A 12,192-nucleotide genomic window follows, 5' to 3' on the forward strand; every position below is an offset into this window, starting at 1 on the left:
TATGGGATGTGATTGGTTGGAGGCTGGAGTACATGACATAAGTCTGCCTTGATTAGAGCTCATTCACTCAGTGTGATTCGGTCAGGCATGGAGCAGATAACCCTGATACCAGCCAATGAGAACGTAATGCTGCCCAGTTCACTGCACTGGACCATGTCTCAACCAGAGTCCAACACTGCCCAGCTCCTAGCCACTGGGGTAAAGTGCAAGTCTGAGCAGGTGGGAGGAGGATAGATGGCATAAGCAAAGGCTTCATGTAATTGGTTCAAATTAATCCATATGACTCAGGCCCAAACCATTCAGAACATCATATTCTTCTAGCCACAGATGACCAAAGCCTGAGTGACTCTCAGGACTTATGTCAGAGCTACTAGAAAAGAGGTTCATGCTTTCCCACTGCCCTTGAATTTGAGGAGGTGCGTAGTCAGAGAAACACAGTCATTGGCTACCACACTGAATATAAAGCCCAACAGTGGAAAGCAGAACTGAACACAAAGAGGCAGGGTCCTGGTAGGATCCAGTCCGGCCCAAACCAGTGCAGTCCCTACCCGTCTCAGCTACTTGAACCAACAAATTTTACTTTGTGAGTAAGTCAGTCAGAGCTGGGATTTGTCACCTCAAATGCAGAGAAAGCAGTTGGGTGAATGTCTCACCTTGAGGAGGAGGGGGTACTTGCAGATCCTCTGAATTGGAGATAGCAGGTAGCCCTCCAAAGGGATGTCCGTGGTCTTCCGGCCTCCCAGAAGCATGCAACTCTGCAAAGGGACACAAGACCTTCATTAAAACTCGCCAGGAATGGCAAAGGGATTTGGCCACCTTCTCAATAAGCATAGGAAGCACTCTCAAAACATGGCTACAGACTTTGGAAGCATTTAGCAACACCTAGAGGAGATGGAGGTATGCATATCTATAACCCAGCACAAAGCCTACCTAGATCAGGACCTGGCAACCTTGGTCCCTAGGCCACATCCCACCCACTCCCTTCGGGAATCAAGGTTTCACTAGAATCCAGCCATGTCCATTTGTTTACACACCTGCAGGTTGTAAGGTTGCTTCCAAACTACCATTGCGGAGCGGAGTGGTCCTAACAGACACTGTATAAAAAAAGTTTACTAATTCCTGATCTACTGAAACTCTCACACATACGCACCAGGACCCAAACTGCCTCGTTTGGAAGGGCAAAAAATGAAATGCGACCTGAAAAGCCACCAGATGAAGAACAGAAAGGTACACCTATAGGTTTATATGTTGCCACGCTACATGGCGGTGAGAATGGGGACCTGACACTGTGCACAGCAACACGGACAGGCTGCAAAAACAAAAGGATGTGTGTGCTATGAACCCGTTTATATGATGCTTTTAAAAACACACAAAACAAAACCAGGCATTGTTTGTGGAGAACACATCTGTAGTAAAATACAAAGGTAGGGATGGAAGAAAAATAAACCAAATGTTAATGGGAGTTAGCTACCCCTGCAGAGGGAGGGGAACAGGGCTTGGAAGGTGAACTGAGTCCCCCACCATAACCCCTCATGGTCCTGTCCTGGGGCTCACTATGCACCCAATATACATGCATACAATATACACATGCATGAAGGAATGAAGGGAAAAAGTGAAGAATGAGCAAACTGCCAGCATAGCCCACAGTCCCAGCCTCCCTCCTCAACACCATGCTGGCAGACTACAAATGAAACAGGAGCTTCTGGGGAAAAGAATCCTCATCCTAACACTCATTCATTCATTCACTCACTCATTCTGCAAATATACATTGTGTGCTTACTATGGGCTGGGAACGGTTCCAAGCACTGGGGAACCTGCCCAACAAAGCAAATTCCCTGCTTATACTCAAGTGAGAACATTAAGCCTGTGCTTACCACGTGCTAGGCCCTGTGCCTTATGCTTTGCCTATATAAAGTTCATGTTCACAGGTCCCGGATGACCAGGGATGTTATCTCCCCTTTACAGATGGGAAACTGGAACAGATAAGTGAAAGGGCAGGTCCAAGACTCAGAGCTACTGCCTTTCAGGGATCTCAGCAGGCCCTCTACTTGGGGAAGCAGGATCCCCGGGACCCCAGGTCCCTGCTCTGGCAGGAGCTGCGTGGCTCCCACCCCCACATCTCCCCAGGGCACAGATGGGGGATCGGAGCTGTGGCAGCTGGGAGATGCCAGGCCCCACACTGCTCACACTCAGGCCTTTGTCCTCTGAGCCAGTGCTCGCCACAAGCTGCCCTGGTGATGTCAGCTCCGGGCAGAGAGAGGGGAGCCTGGCGGTAGGGGAGTGTTTTCCAGAAGCCCCCAGGACCTGGCGGGAGAAGGTCCTGCCTCTTTGTCCGGGATCAAGGGGTTTTCACATAACTGTCAAAGCTGCCAACTGCACTTCTCCCCCAAACACTCCAAATTCTTGTTTCACTTTATTTTCATTTAAGGGAAAAAAAAATGCAAACACACACAGAGCTGCCATTCACTATTCTAGCAAGATTACACTCCAAGCACTATGGGAAGAACTTTTGAAAATTATCTCTTTAAATCTTCCTCCTTCACAGAAGTGATTTGAGTGAGGTGTCACGTTATGAGTGCATATAGTGCATACAGTAATATTCTGCAATAAAAAAGGCTTTTTAAGAATCTCAGATCCCTTCCACCATCCAAACGCTCCTTCATTACCTGGCCTCTTGATCTGATCTCACTTTCTCCCACATTTCCTCTCTTACTCTCCATTCCAGCTACCCTGGCCTTCTTGATATTCGTCAAACATCCTTCTACCTCAGGACCTTGGGATACACAATTTCTCTACCTGGAATGCTTTCCTGCCAGGTGCTTCTTGCCTCTCTCTCTTACTTTTACCAAAGTCTCTGTTTAAACATCACCTAAGACACCGTTTCCCCACAGACCAATCTAAAATAGCAGCCACCACCCTGACTCCCTCCAAACATCCCGTCATCCTTAATTTATTTTATTTCCTCCAGAGGACTTAACACCATGTGACATATCATGTAAGTTTCTCCTACCAGAATGGCTGCTCCAGGACAGCAAGGACTTTTCTTGCCTTGGTCATGTTGTACCCCAAGGCTCAGAATGAATGAATAAATGAATAAATTACTCCCATCTTACAGACAAGAAAACGGAGTACAGAATGATGAAGCTAGCTACCTCTTAGCTAGCACACAGCACATCGGGACTGGAAAACCAGACCATGTCTGTTCCCAACACCTTAATACCCCATGATGGACTTGAGATGGCTTTTCTGCAGGTGGTCAAAAGCAAGGAGGGGGAAAGATGTTGCATGTGCTGGCCCTCTCCCATGTCCTCCCCCTGCCTGATCTGGCCCAGCTCAGCTGCTGTTGGGAAATGGCAGCCTGGCCCACCAGGAAGACTGCAGGAGACAGAGGAAGGAAGGAAAAAGAATGGGGCCCTTCCCATCCCACCACCCTGCTAACACCATCCTGCCATCACCTGCTTCCCAAGACCCAGCTGAGTCCAAGAAGACACCCCCAGGAAGAGGGCTCCTCGGCCAGGAGCCTAGATTACAGCTGATTTCTTACAGGGACTACAGGACTAAAGTCATCAAGGCAATCACAGAGGCAGGGCCAGGTGTCTGGGCTTGGGCCATATGACTTCATCTTTGCTTCTGGTCCAGACCCTTTATTGAATGTACAAAACTGGAAATGTAAAGAGGCAGGTAAGAGCAGCCAACAGCATCAGTCCCAAACACTAAGACACATGAGACATAAGTGGCAATCCATTGGCCCATCGGCCCTTCCTCAGATGCTCACTGGAAATGGACCAGGCAACATGAACATACGAGTGATGGAAACGTACATTTTGAATCAAAATTCTGGAAATGCTTTGTTGGAGACTGTGCATCAGGGAGGAGTGCAGGTAATAATTTTATTATGTAGTTTAGCTCTCTATGCATGGAGTTAACATTCCTCGTGCTACGTCAATTAGCTGTTCTTCCTTTGTGTGCTTTATTCTCTACGTGCGGTCAGGAAATAAAACAGTTCTTGGGGGTGGGGGTGTTGGCCTTTGACTGAGCAGGGGATTTAGAAGTGAGGGATCCGGATTCGAACCCATGAGCAGCTCAATCACTTTTCACGTACTCTCGGAAGTCACTTAAGATTTTAGTCATCAGAATCACCTGTCGGCAAAGGCTATGCAGTGTCCCCTACTGTATTCTTCCAAGACAACAGAATTTTCATCTGGGCTCACAGCTACATGCCTCAGCCTCCCTTGCAGTTGCATGCAGCCATGTGAGTCAGTCCTGGATGTGAGTAGAAGAGATGTGTACGGCTTCCTGCTGTGCCCTTAAAAGGAGACAGGTGGGCCCTCTTTCCTAACTTCCTGCATCCCACTACCTGGAATGTAGAAGTAGTGAGAGGTCAACTTAGACCACATTGATGAGGTCACATCCCAGGGCACTGGCCCCCAACACTAGGCCCCCTATACCAGCCTTAGACTGTCTACATCCACCTTGTTCGCATGACAGAGAAATAAATGCCTACCTTGTTTAAACCATTGTTATTTGGGATGTCTGCAAAGCAGACAAATGTAGAACTTAACTCATATACAACAGACGGTGGCTGGTAAAGCTCCAAGGAAATCACAAGTGAGAACCTTTATACACAAGTGAAGCTCTCTGCAATTGTAGAGAAGACCATCATGGATGTCTGCCATCTGGCCTGATCAATGTCTATTCCCAACTTACTTGTCCAAGTGCAAACCAAGCATCCTTTAGAGCTCCACCCCACCCTTAGGGCCTGTGCTATGTACAGGTGGAGCTGACTCCACCCTCCAGCTCCAGCAGTGACCAATCAGAGCAACAACCAAACCCTCCATCTACAGTAACTGGTTCAGGGACAAGGTCTTGAGCCAAGCTGAGTCAATAAGCATCAGACCCAGGATTTTTGCTGTTAATGCTGAGAAAGAGGAGCTCTTTTTCCCTAAAGCTGCTCTGCTATTAGAAGTATAAGCACAGAGCTGAAGGGCACCTGGGTGGCTCAGTGGTTAAGCATCTGCCTTCAGCCTAAGTCGTGATCCTCGGGTCCTGGGATTGAGTCCCACATCGGGCTCCCTGCAGGGAGCCTGCTTCTCTCTCTGCCTATGTCTCTCTCATGAATAAATAAATAAAACCCTTAAAAAAAAAAAAAAAAAAAAAAAAGGACAGAGGTGCTGGAGGCCATGTTGGCACCACTTGGGAAAGGGGCCAAGGCAGAGAAAAGCAAAACTAAGAGACACATTTCTGATGACATATCTGAACACCTAGATTCTGCTGTGCCTGAAGCCCTCTGGGTCTTAAACTTTCCAGAAAAATGAACAAATAATTTTTTTTCTTTTTTTGGCAAAAGCCAATTTTATTTTATTTTATTTTATTTTTTTAATTTTTATTTATTTATGATAGTCACACAGTGAGAGAGAGAGAGGCAGAGACACAGGCAGAGGGAGAAGCAGGCTCCATGCACCAGGAGCCTGACGTGGGATTCGATCCCGGATCTCCAGGATCGCGCCCTGGGCCAAAGGCAGGCGCTAAACCGCTGCGCCACCCAGGGATCCCGCAAAAGCCAATTTTAACTGGATTTTCTTTCCCTTACAATTAAATCATCCTAACAATACAATCATTGCTACTGCTCTTATCAGGATCATTACTTTAGACCAGGAATTGGCAACGTGGCCCTAGATCTAGCCCACCGCCTGTTTTGTAAATAAGGTTTTACTGGAACCCAGCCATGCTCCCTCCTTTATATATTATTTATGGCTGCTCTCATGCTGCAATGGCAGAACTGAGTCGTTGTGACAGAGAGTACGTGATGCAAAAAGGCAAAAATCTGGCCCCTTACAGAAGACGTGAGGTGATGCCAGCATTACCCCAGTTGTTAAACCCAGCTGACCCAGGCAGCATGGGTTGGGCATGAAGCTCTCCTGTGCCCAGGGACTTGCAAGCCTGAAGCTGCACAGAAGGGCAGGTGACAAACAAACTTACCAAAAGGAAGGCGCGCACAGTGGGGATCTTGTTGAGCTCCACAAGCAGCCGCAGGGCCTTCTCATGGTTGCTGCAGTATTCCTCATATACGCAGAACTTGTCCTTCTGCAAGACAAGGACAGAGCCTGTGAGAGAGAGCCTGTGGCAGGAAAGCAGACGCTCTGAGATGTGCCGACAGCTGGGCCAGCCTGGGAGGAACCCCATGACCACACAGCAGGAGGGACCTCGGGTAAGGTGGCTCCCACTCACTGTCGGCCTCACAGCCTCTAGTCCTGCCCCGAATCTGCAGCCAGAAGCCTGAGGAACCCTTTCAGGAAGCAGCAAGTCCCAGGATCAAGTGTGCAGACTCAAGCCAGCAGCCTGGGCCTGCCATCCTGGCTCTGCATTTCCAAACGTGAACTCGGGCAAGTTACCTGGCCTCTCTGTGCCTCTGTTTCCTCATCGGGAAGGAGGAGTTACTAATAGCCCTTAATTCATGGGGTTGTTAGAGGGATTAAATGAGTTAAAACAGGGATGCCTGGGGTGGCTCAGCAGTTGAGCGACTGCTTTTGGCTCAGGGTGTGATCCCAGACTCCCGGGATCGAGTTCCATATCGGGCTCCCTTCATGGAGCCTGCTTCTCCCTCTGCCTGTGTCTCTATCTCTCTGTGTCTCTCATGAATAAATAAATAAAATATTTAAAAATAAATAAATAAATGAGTTAAAACATAAGGCTGTAGTATATAGTAAGTGCTCAATAAATGTCCACCATTAGTATTAAAGTACAAGCCAGACTGTGTCACACCCTTGCTTGAAAACCCCCTGGTAGTATCCTTATGCTACAAATGAAATCCAACACTTGATTATGAATTTCAAGGGCCAGATAATGTGACCCTGCCTTCCTTTCACCTCACCTCACTGGCCTTCTATCTACTCCTTGAATTTACCAGCCTCTTCCTACCTCAGGGCCTTGCACTGCCATACCTTCTACCTAGAACATTCTTCCCCCAAGCCTGGCCACTCCCCAAACTCAGCTTCCACCTCCTCAACCAATACCTGGATTACTCCAGCTAAAGTAGCCAGCCAGGAGTAGTCTGAATTATTCAGATTATCAGTTTATGTCTTTTCCCAAATAGCAGTCAGCTACCCAAAGGCAGGGACCACATCCGTCTTACGGAGGTATTCTCTAACCCCGGCACAATGTCTGGCACACAATAGGCCCTCTGTGAACACTCAGCAAATAGTTAAGTTAAACACCTACTGCTGGTTAAGTTAAACACCTACTATGTGCGGTGCCCCACATATATGAACCTGAAATGTGTAGAGAAGGCTCAGGAATGTGTGAGAAAGTAGATCGCTGGTTGCGGCCACACAGCAGCACAATTTTGAGGCAAGGGGATAGTTTTCTTGACCTCCAAATGCCCCTCCACTGGACTCTTTCCAATTTAGAGGTCACCTGTGGGTCACCAGGTCTGTAACCGTCAGCTGGGGCCTCTGGGAACAGCAGGAAGCTCTGCACTGAACACTCTCAGTTCCAAAAGGCTCACAGAACACCACCTCCCAACGCAACAAACCCTAAACAAGGATGTCCTGGGTAAGGCCACTGGACAGGAAGGGCTGAAGGGCTCTGACCTTGGGCTGGGGGTTGGGCAGGAGACCCCAAGAAACTAAGGAAGGAAGAGGTGGGTCTGCAAAGCAAGCAACTCATCTTGTTTCTAAACAAACCCCCAGTCATCCTGCCGATGGTGGCTGCAGGAAAGAGAAAACCAAAGAGGAGGGAGAATGGGTTTCAGAATCAGTAAGCTACCCCTCCAGGCTCAACCCTGAAGGTTCTGGGTGTGCAATCTGAGCAGACGCCCTAAACAGTGAAGGGCCCACAGCCAGAGCCGCTGGCCGGCACCGGGTGTGTGCTGAGCACTTAGTACCTGCCACACGCTGCTCTCTTGCAATGAGGGCACCCTCATCTACTCCTCACAATAACCTGGCAGGTAATTACTCTACCTGCCCCATTTGCACAGGGGAAAACCAAGGAAAAGTCACAGGCCCAAGGCCTCATGCCGCTCAAGGAGTGGGGAGCTATCCTTATGTCTGTTTTTGTAGATGAGGGAACTGAAGCAGGGAGAGGTGAAGCTTGTCCAAGGTCACCCACTACTTAGGGAGCACGGGGCTGGGTTTCCGACCCAGGTGGTCTGGTTCTAGAGGCACTCTAAGCTTTTTCATCATTACCTGCAGCACCACACACACCCCAAGCTTAGGTGGTGGATCTGTGACTTGAGATTTGGCCCCTTTGGCATTCCCTTCCCCACGGAAAGGCACTGCGCAGTCCAGGAACTATGGTAGGCCCTGACCCCACCACCCCACCACCCCCATAGGTCTTCCTTCTCATCTGTGTTCTGTCCATCACCTCCCCCTTCATCCCCCCACACCCTTGAGCTCCACGGCGGTGGGGGGGGGGGGGGGCAGGGTTTGCATCTGCCGGGGTCACTGCCATAGTGCCAGTGGGGACTGGAGTCCCTGGTGGCGAGTGGGCAACATGACTACTTGATGAATGAAAGCAAGAAAGCAGAAGGAACTGAAAGAGGCCCAACAGGCCTCCAACCAGCCCCACCCTTCTTCCAGATAACCCTGATCTACCACAACTGCAGCCTTGGCTCTTCACTGGACCATGTCTTGTTTTACCCACCCAGCATCCATTCCCCCTTCTTCTGGTCATGGCCCCAAATTTTTCCCCTGGAGCCACCTCCTCACTCTGAGCCCACTGAGCCTGCCCCACTCCCAGGCACAGGCACCACAAGTGAGCATATGACCCAGGCCAACCCAGAGAGCAACCTGTCCTGGCAATGGTGGCCATGAGCCCTCAAAGACTCACATTGGAATTACTGTGGAGAGAAACTCTCTTTGAACTGTCACTGCTGAGCTGGCAAAGTGTCAGCCTAAAACTGCTGAGGACCACCTCTGCTACTCTGTGAGGCACACACCCACAACCCCTCAAGGATGAAGCCAACAGAGGAAATCAGACCTAAAGATAAAAACCAAGTCTTGAAAACACCATATGCGGCCCTGGATCCAGCTATGCCTAAAGCCCACTCACTGGAATATTCCATTTGTATGAGCCATAAAGTCTTTTTGTTTGTTCAAGCTTATTTGAACTGGTGTTTTTGTCACTTGCAATGAAGAAAGTCCTAATAAATGCACACTCTAAAAGGGGAAAGAAAATGAAAAACTGGACCCAAGCCCTGTGAAGTGACAGGGTCTCGCTGTCCATCTTCATCTTCATCTGCACGATGAAAAGGTTGGGTCAGAAAGCAGAGGCCAATCTGTTTACTGTCACATGCCAACCCCAACTGATGAGTAGCACTGGCTGCAACACTGGTGAGAAGATTTCTGGAGCCCCCCAGGGAGCCCGGAGGCAGAATGCTGTGACTGATTAGTGATGTCTGCTATGGCTACAGGCAAGGAGAGTAAGTGATAAGATTGCAGCAGGTTTGCCATTCCTCATACCCTGAGCCCCTTCTGTGACGTGCTCTGCAATGTCATCCTCTCCTTCAGCTTGCAAAAAGGCCAGGGGACCAAAGGCTTGAGGCTTTGAGTAGTTAAATTTAGCAAATGGCAACACCCCCTCCTCTAAACCATGCCCAGCTCCCTCACTCCCCTGCCCTTCGTTGAGCCCAGTCCCAGCTGTATCCCAGGCCCAAGATCAGGCAGATATGGAAATGCTGCTTTTGACAGCTAAGAGCCCAAGCATTCAGTTTCCTTGTAGGGGCCCTACAGGGGGCTCTGATTATTGTGCCAAGAAGAAACGGACAAGCAGTTGTGCACACACAGATGTGATGGGTGGAGAACGTGTGGCTGAGGGTTTGGGCTGTGTGTGCTAGTTTTGTGATCAATTCAGGAGTCTGAGGTTGGGTTTTAGGGTGCCCACACCCTCCTTCCTCCAGCCATCCCCTCACTATTCCAAGCAACTTGGCAATCCTGCAGGAAGACAGAGGCTATTATGAAAAGTATCTGCCTCTCTGACCAGCAGCTTAGGTAGGAACCTAAGACGCCCTCGAGGGTCCAGGGGTGGCCAAGCTGGGACTCATACCCAGGTCTGTCTGACTCAAGTCCATCCTCTTGGCACTGGCTACCCACATTGCTCCCTCTGCTGCAGAAGGCCCCTGCCAGACTAGGAGGTCATGGGAACCCCAGGACACAGTCATTCAGCAAGGAGCCCTGAAGAAAAGGGAGCCACGCTCTCTGTGGCTTGAGGGGAGGCAGAGCCAGCTAAATCCACCACTAATCTGCTGGAACTGAACTGATTCCCATTGCTCCTGGGAGCAGAGGCTGCACCTGCCCTGCCTGCCACCTGCCTCTCCATCCCCCAGATAGGCCTGCCGAGGATGCCGGGGAGGAAGCCCACTTCCCCAGAGTCGCAGGCTCCAACAGGGGCCGGGTCACCATACTTACAAATCTTAAGAAAACATTCCCAAGTTCATGCTGAGACTGAGGCTCAGGGTGTAAACAATACTCCAAGGCAGCCAAGAAATCCTTATGAACTTCCAAGATGTCTTCGATGTTCGAGAACAGGATCTATAAGGAAAAGTGAAGCCCGAAGATTGTGTTAATCAAGGCACAGAGGGGGAGCAAAATCAAGCATTAAAAAAAAAAGAAAAGACATAACCCACGGTGTGAATGAGGATATAATGCAACAGGCACTCTGATACACTGGAGCCACTTTACCACTAATAAAAATAATGCTAAAACAAACTATGGCCAACATTGATCACACAGGATTAACGCTTAATCCTGTGCTAAGAACTTAACATGCATTTATGGCACCTAATGCTCATTGCAACCCCACGAGATAGAGACTACTGTCATTCCCCATTTATAGAAGAGCAGGGACCCAAAGTAAATTAACATTCTCAAGGCCACACAGCCCAGTAAGCAGCAGAACTGAGTTCACACTCAGCATGCAGAGAATGTAATATAAGACATTTGTCACAGTTTTCATAGTGGCCAACCAGCACATCCAATCATAAGACTGATTTTTAAAATGATGAGGGTAGTTCCATGTACCTATTAAAATGCTGTGGCAAAAGAAAATATGATAGGGAAGGATGTCCAAGATATGCCATGTGAACTTACACAAACAATATATAAGTGCTTTTTCCCCCATATGAGTCTACAAAGTTTGAGATGCCACATCAGGGTACAATTTGATCCATTAATTCTATATTTTAGAATTGAGCCTGTCCATCAGTGGTCTACAACAAGGGACAACCGTGTACCCCAGGGGATGTTTCCCAATGTCTAGGGACATCAGTGGCCATCACAAATTGCGGGTAAAGATGCTACCAGCATCTCATAGGCAGAGGCTAGGGATGCTTTCGACACCCTACAATACACAAGACAGCGCCCCACCCACAGCAAAGAATCATCCAGCCCAAGATGTTAATAATGCCAAGGTGAAGAGCCTGGTGGATAGCCAAGGACATACTATAGCCTTATTTACATATTATAGCTTTATTTGCAAAAGCAAAACACTGGGGAAAAGGCACACGTCCAAAAGGGGGACTCATCAAATACTTAAATGAACTGGACTGGTTATAATTAAATATATTGTACATGCTGAAATACTATGCAGTCTATGAAAAGAATCTGCAAATCCTGGGATGATCCTTAATATATATTACTAAGTGGGGGTGGGGTGGAGAATCATGGTGCGAAGCAAAATTCTAGCATGGGCCCATTTGTGTTTAAAAAAAAAAAAGGAGGGGGGATAGGATGCCTGGGTAGCTCAGTCGGTTGAACGTCTGCCTTCAGCTCAGGTCATGATCTCAGGTCCTGGGATTGAGCCCCCCATCAGGTTCCCTGCTTACCAGAGGGGTCTGCTTCTCCCTCTCCCTCAGTCCCTCCCTCCCTCCACTCGTGCTCTTGTTCTCTCTCTCAAAAAAAAATGAATAAATAAAAATTAAAATTAAAAGAAAGGCAATCCTCTGTAGGCTGGCAGAAGGAGAGACTAACTGAATGAAGCATCGAGCTGGCAACTAAAGGGACCTTGGGAAAGAGAACTAGGAGCTCTTTATTTACTTAAATTCCTTCTGAACTGCATAAAATTCTTTTACCCTTTTTTTAATAAGAGGTATATTTTTTGAAATTTAATTTCAGAGAAGATACCCCATGGTTCAATGAACAGAACACAGTACAATGAATCCAGTGAAGGGCTCTTCCCCCACCCATCCCAGGGAAAGGG

The 12,192-nt window shown here is 48.5% G+C and overlaps 1 protein-coding gene across 1 annotated transcript in view; it reads right to left on the reverse strand.

The window, feature by feature from the left end:
• The window catches only part of PREX1 (phosphatidylinositol-3,4,5-trisphosphate dependent Rac exchange factor 1), a 179,402-nt gene that overhangs the window by 84,235 nt on the left and 82,975 nt on the right, over positions 1-12,192 (reverse strand). The window contains 3 exon segments of the mRNA XM_038572997.1: positions 654-755; positions 5,980-6,084; positions 10,404-10,526. Coding sequence (XP_038428925.1) covers positions 654-755; positions 5,980-6,084; positions 10,404-10,526 — 330 coding nt within the window.

The sequence above is a fragment of the Canis lupus genome, chromosome 24, assembly GCF_011100685.1.
Source record: "Canis lupus familiaris isolate Mischka breed German Shepherd chromosome 24, alternate assembly UU_Cfam_GSD_1.0, whole genome shotgun sequence".
Classification (NCBI taxonomy): domain Eukaryota; kingdom Metazoa; phylum Chordata; class Mammalia; order Carnivora; family Canidae; genus Canis; species Canis lupus.